Source organism: Oncorhynchus clarkii, chromosome 13 (assembly GCF_045791955.1).
Source record: "Oncorhynchus clarkii lewisi isolate Uvic-CL-2024 chromosome 13, UVic_Ocla_1.0, whole genome shotgun sequence".
In the NCBI taxonomy this organism is placed as follows: Eukaryota; Metazoa; Chordata; class Actinopteri; order Salmoniformes; family Salmonidae; genus Oncorhynchus; species Oncorhynchus clarkii.
Window position 1 is genome coordinate 41695685 of NC_092159.1, and position 6706 is coordinate 41702390.

A 6706-nucleotide genomic window follows, 5' to 3' on the forward strand; every position below is an offset into this window, starting at 1 on the left:
AAAATATTTGTAGCCAATTTTGACTGTGGAATTTGACGGATGTATAATACAAACTGGAAACCGGTGGGTGGGGGTTGTCAAACTTGGGTTACCGTACTTCATGACTATGCCTTGCCCAGTTTCCCGGCCCGCTTCAACTCAGTTCCTGTAACTTTAGCTAGCGACGCATCCAGGTTCAAGGAGCTGGGATGGCGGAGAAGAGCCCCGACTCCAGCGGCTCAGTTGACCAGTGTCCCGCCCTGTCTCCGGAACAGAGAATGCAGTCACCTGGGATCGGGGCATCCAAATGGGTCCGTCTGAATGTCGGTGGGACATACTTTCTCACAACGAGACAAACGTTATGCCGAGACTCAAAATCCTTCCTGTACCGTCTGTGCCAGGCCGACCCCGACCTCGACTCTGACAAGGTACGGATATCTGTCTAGCTAGCTAACGTTACTAGCTAGTTGGCTAATGTTAACTAGCTAACCGTTGTCTGTTTTACACATCATGTGAATGTTCTAACGTTAACTTACGTTACCTAGCGAGCATATCCAGACCGATTTACTAACTAGTTAGCTAAATATTTTCGTTGTTTAGCCAGGAAGTAAGCCAAGCGGATAGCTAACTTAGATGGTCAACGTTAGCTACTAATGTCGTTAGTACAGGCTAGCTAGTTCAGCTGGCCAACGTTAACTCCCAAAGAACTTGACTAACTAGCTAAAATACGTTAGTTTATTTTCCTGTTTTTAATCTGGATAACCCTCCTGACTACAGATCTACAGTAGCTAACTAACAAATAGTAATTTGGAATACAGCACGTTTCTACTTGTACTAAGATAACATTCGTGTATATAGTACATATACACGAATGTTATCTTAGTACGAGTAGAAACGTGCTGTATTCCAAATTACTATTTGTTAGTTAGCTACTGTAGATCTGTAGTCAGGAGGGTTATCCAGCTCGCTAACAGGCAAGTTAGTTATCCAGCCAACCACAAACTGTTACTGTAGCCATCTAGCTGGTGAATATCAGAATAACGCCTACACGCAAATGGACCATAGAATACATTGTTGACAAAACCAATGAATTGTGTGTATAAATGTTTTGTGTGTCAATAATTGGGCTTATAATTTACAATTGTGCAAATGAGCCCCCCCCTGGAAAAGGAGCGTTGTCCCTGTAAAAGAAAGTATGATAATCCACATGTTGAAAGTGTTTACCATCCTGATTTCCAACCCTCAAAGGTCACCATGCATCATTTAACAGGAGGATGACATTTAAAAGCTGGCAAAAGACCTTACAAGACAAGTTGGCTCGGTCATACAGGTGCATTTGCAATGAGTCTTGGGCTCTGAAAGATTCACAGTATCCCAGCAGAATAGTTTCATCCCATAGTTATCTAGGATATTTACGAAACTATGCTGATTAGCATTCCTCATTTGAATTTGAGGTGAAAGTCTCCAATGTCTGTAATCTTCATGTGTCCAGTGTAATGTGGTAAGGAGATGTATCTCTGCCCTCTGTATTGATTCTTGCTAATGATGGCGTGTGTGTGAAGGCTGGAGCAAGGCCGCTGTGGTGATTCTTCAGGGATAATGAGACCTGCTAAATGTCAGTTACCCCATGTTGGCGCTGCTCCAAGCTCTGAACACAGAGCTGTTGTATCCATGGATTGGCTATGGGCTTATTATGCGATTGCACAGTTCTGTTTCGATGTTTGTCACTGTACAAAAATCGTCAATGGTATCTCCCCTGATTTTGTTATTGATAATCTGCTTTTCTCATTGTTATCGACTTCTCTTTCTTCAGGATGAAACGGGTGCCTATTTGATAGACCGGGACCCAACGTACTTTGGTCCAGTGCTCAACTACCTGAGGCATGGAAAACTGGTGCTCAATAGAGGCCTTGCCGAGGAAGGTATGATGATAATGTCTTGGGGATATTCTAGGATGTGCTGAGACATGTCTGAAGAGTTGTGCCATTCTGTCATCTTTGTTGCCGTTTCTTTTTCGCTCCAACACGTCACACGCTAACAATCACACATGTTACATTTAAAACCACAGCAGTTTCATTAGCATACACAGTTGTTTACAATGATTGGGGTTTTAATAACTGGTTAAATACATTCTGTTCCCCTCAAGGTGTTCTGGAAGAGGCTGAATTCTACAATATCCCTTCTTTGATCAGGCTAATTAAAGACAAAATCAGGGAGAGGGACTGCAAAACAGTTCAGGTGTGTGGGCTTGACTAAAATTGCCATTGCTATCTGGGTGATTTCTTTCTTCCCTGAGACTGTCCTGTTGTAATCGCTAATACAGAGCTCTGGATATTAAAGGGGGCAGTGGGGTGGCCTTGGGGCCTCTAAGGCCCTTTAACTACTGGCCAGAGGCACATCCTTGGCAAGCTCCCTCCCTCCCAAGGATCACCTCTGTTTACATGGTCTATCACTGCAATGACTCTGGGCACAAGCTCCACTTAAGCTACTGGTATTTCCAGGTCTTGTTGATGTATTGGCATTAGTCCATAGTCTCCTGACCCTTGTCAGGTAGATGAGGTCAGGAATTGGCACATACTGGCTATGCTTTGCTCTGGGGGGGATGGGAGATTCATATGTAGCCTATTGAGAGCACTTGCTGCTCTGTTGCATGCAAATTAACATTGCCTCGTTTTCTCTCTACAGCTCCCTATAAAACATGTCTACAGAGTCTTGCAGTGCCAAGAAGAGGAGCTAACACAAATGGTTTCCACCATGTCAGATGGTTGGAAGTTTGAGCAGGTAATTATCTTGAAAGGAAGAGCTTGGGGAGTGTTCTGCTTCCTATTTTCAGAAATGTTCCTCTCAACTGCACTTTGACTTGTGTTGGTTGATTTACTGTCCACGGATGATGCTGAGTTCAGTGTTTAACATAAATACTATAATCGTCTTCATTTGTAGTCCCTGTGAAATACAACCTTGCAGCATAATTTGGTTACATAGCTGTTATTGTGGTACTGTATTTATTTTTGTGAAGGTCTGAATCGTCTGACCATCCGCGAAAGGCGCTGTGGTTGTCTGGTTCAAATAGGCACTGGTTTCTGTCAGAGGCCAGGTTGCAAGAGTTACATTTTGTCTGATGTTTATGGAACAGCAGATAAAGGGGTTGTTGCTGTTTCTGCTCATTCAAGAGGACACCCTGTACTAGGTGCATTTCTCTAGACTTGCAGGGTGTTATGAGTTCTCTCTGAGGGGAAGACCCTGAGTGGGCTCAGGCTGCTACTCACGTTTCCTTTTTTGGGAGCCAGCAATGTGACAGAATGTTAGGCATTCTGCTCGTGGCAGCTTTGTGAAAATGGGAACCTACTGTATAGTGTAGTCTGTTTATTTGAATTAGCTACCACTTTAATGACAGATTTCACCCTGTGGTCTAATCCAAGGGATACTAAACATTATTGAGCAATGTAACAGCTCAAAGTGCTCAGGTGTACGAGATAAGTCAGTGTTTGTTACTTTTGCATAAAAAAATTAAAAAAATAAGATCCTTAAGTAGAATAGAAATTGTCTACTGTAATCTGTTACATTGTTTTGACTGTGCCTGGCAAGCTGTTGGACATATTAGATTTCCCATGTGAGCATGCTTTCTGTAGTCCCCTAGAAACATTTCCCTTCTCATTGGTCCCCCCCCCCCCCTTTTTTTCTCCCTCAGTTGGTCAGTATTGGCTCCTCATATAACTATGGAAACGAAGACCAGGCAGAGTTCCTGTGTGTTGTCTCTAAGGAGCTACATAACCAATCATACGGCACAAGCAGTGAACCAAGTGAAAAGGCCAAGGTGAGTATCCCAGCACTGCAACAAAAATGTATTTCATCATCGTCCTGACCATTGTTACAACCATGTATTGTGAGTTACACCAAGTTTGGTATACATGTTGTCTCACATGGCTTTGTCTAATATAAATGCACGCATAATTTTTTTATTGGTCATGGATGCTGCAATTCCTTTCTCTGCATGCTGCATTTTCTGCAGAGGACAAGTACAAGGATTGTTAGAAACATTTAGCCAATGAATGTATCTACTTTTGAATGTAAGGGGACAATGGGTGAGATTTTGCTTAGACCCCTGCCATTGTGGCCTTAAACCTTTCTCCAAGAGCCCCTTCATCCCTATGAGCCCATTACCTAGAGAGCATCCCGCTGATCATTATCTAGACGAGAGTAATGCCTCGATAATGATTTAAACTACGTTAATATTTAATGACCTCCTGTCACTAGCTTCTGCAGTTCATGGAATTCTCCATAGCCTTAGTCTCCCCACTTTCCAGGCTCCTGGTAAAAAAAAAACGAACATTTTAGGCTTCTTCCTGCCTGTTAAATGCTAACTCATAGTACTTTTTGTCAAAGGTTTTCTGGAACATCTGTTGAAATAGGCCTTAACGTCTTATTTTGACTTCTTTTGCAGATTCTTCAAGAACAAGGCTCTCGAATGTGAAGAGACTGTTCAGTCCTTAGGATTGCGTCCTACTATGATGTCCAGATATAAAGACACAAACTACATCACATTCTGAGGAGCGTTATGGCACGCTGAAGAAGCTGGCTAACTGCAGTCTACACATTTTTCTTTTCAGACATCAAATCAAAATGTGCAAAACGATAGCATTACTCAGTTTTTGGGCATACATAGTAAAACAGGACTGTAGATTTTCACACAGAGAGAAGGGCCTTATCACTTATCATATTGTCCACAGCATTTATACTTGGTCCATCATTTACTCAGGGTCTCTAATAGTGTTTTGGAAGATGCATTAGGTGTGCACTGTCTGGTGGGACATTATTTCAAACATCTGTGCGTACTACATTATGCCAGTCCTTCATATACAAAAATCAAACCTCTGAGAAATTAATTGGAAAGCATGTTTTCAAAGTTAAATATTTAAAACTATTTATATGGAGTTGTATAGATTCATACTGTCTTGTTAGAGGCGAAGGCTGTATTGAAAGTTTATTTATTTTTTTACATATCTTTAAACCGATTATTTATGTCCCTTTCCAAATATCCCTTCAACCTGCACATTATCAGTTTTTTTGGAAGGAGGACATTCTTAGAACTATTTCTACCAGGGTTCTTGTATGATAATGAGGTTGAAGTGATGTTAGATGTTAAAGGACTAAAACTTGTCTTCCATCCCCAGACTCTGGTGTGTTTTAGTTGGGTTACCTGTTAGGCAGCCACTGTGGAACTGGAACACATTGTTATATTTTAGAGGACATTATACCTAGAGCCACTTGATAGGCACATTTTTTCACATTGACATGTGACTTATCGGCTGGTGTTGCGAAGGGCCTGTTTTCCATTTTACGTGAGAAAGAAAAGCATTTTTGTCTCTTGCATGAATTAGTGCATATCTGCTTGTTTGTGTGTGTGTGTGTGTGTATACACAATCCTTACGCTTCTGCGGTTTGACTATATTGAGCTTTCACAGGGCTGTATACCAAGCAAAATTACACCAAACTGGCAGTTTTCAATCATACAAATCTTAAGCTAAGATGCTTTGGTCATGTGTTGATGAAAAGATTGGATAATATAATCTGTAGTCATTACCATGGTTCAATTTGTAGATGGTTGAGCTACTTATTGAATACATTAACATTGTCAGTATATGAAAACCATTTATTTTGGGAAAATGTTGCCTTTGTTCAATGACCAAATCAACGTCTGAATTTCAACTTTAATCTGAATTTCTTTTGTCAGGGATAAAAAATGTCGGTAGTCTACATGCATATCTATGAGGAGTTGTACGTAGAGAAAGTATAATAATATTCAGATGTGTTATCAGTGTATGCTTTTTCTTCCTAACACACACACACACAGGGCTTTAACTAGTGGAATATAAGCTATAATCTCTGTAAAGGTTAATTGGACCCCTCCTGTTGCCTGATCAAGGTAAAGTTTACATGTCTAGTGTTTTATAATCCGGATCTTACTTACCTTGCCATTTTGACACAATGCTCTAATTTGGCTGGTTTAAACATCTGTATATTACTGTGTTTACATATCCCAGATACCCAGGTAGTTGCTGTCAGCCATTTATCTAGTACGCAGACGGACATTTTTTCTTGGTCACTGAGTTGTCTTGTGGTGATAAGTGCCTCTGATGCTTCACAGTGCATGTGAAATCTTGCAGTGATGCCCATAACCACAAGGGCTCACTGTTTGTGTCCACCCTGCAGTGACCGTGAAGACATTCTGAACAGTGTGGGCCATGTGTGTCTAGTGTGGTGTCCTTTGACTGCAGATTCTTAAACACAGAAGGGGGTGTCAGCCATTGCATGCATGGCCTGATGCACCTTCCACCATGCCCTCAGCTCTGTAGGACACCACTTCACTCCACTGTGACACTTCAGCTCCTGTTTGACTGTTATTTTCTAGAATGCTTATCAAGACACACATGTGATCCCTCTGAGGCCGCTATGTGTTTCTAAAGGGACATTGTTCCAGTTTCCCGTTAAATGTATTTTAAAAATGAACAGAGGCAGACAATTGTTATTTACTCCATTTGATCACTGTTGTTCAAATATATTAGTATCAAATGTTTTATATTTTTTATTCTTACTGTGTGTGTGTATATATATATATATATATATATATATATATATATATATATATAGCATGTTTTGACTGGGGATAATGGAAATGATGGTGATGCTAGATCTGGTGGATTTAATCAATAAATGGTAATGAAGTCAA

At 40.9% G+C, this 6706-nt stretch overlaps 1 protein-coding gene across 1 annotated transcript; it reads left to right on the plus strand.

The window, feature by feature from the left end:
- Nucleotides 1-130: 130 nt before the first annotated feature.
- LOC139364737 (BTB/POZ domain-containing protein KCTD5-like) lies at nucleotides 131-6706 on the plus strand. Its single transcript, XM_071101755.1, has 6 exons — nucleotides 131-407; nucleotides 1793-1901; nucleotides 2126-2217; nucleotides 2665-2760; nucleotides 3668-3793; nucleotides 4421-6706. Exons 1-6 carry the CDS (start codon nucleotides 189-191, stop codon nucleotides 4448-4450), a joined length of 672 nt encoding a protein of 223 aa, XP_070957856.1. The 5' UTR covers nucleotides 131-188; the 3' UTR covers nucleotides 4451-6706.

Coding starts and splice junctions, on each gene's coding strand:
- LOC139364737 (XM_071101755.1), top strand. CDS start 189: ATGGCGGAGAAGAGCCCCGACTCCAGCGGCTCAGTTGACCAGTGTCCC. Junction 1,902..2,125: donor TAGAGGCCTTGCCGAGGAAG/GTATGATGATAA, acceptor GTTCCCCTCAAG/GTGTTCTGGAAGAGGCTGAA. Junction 2,218..2,664: donor GGGACTGCAAAACAGTTCAG/GTGTGTGGGCTT, acceptor TTCTCTCTACAG/CTCCCTATAAAACATGTCTA.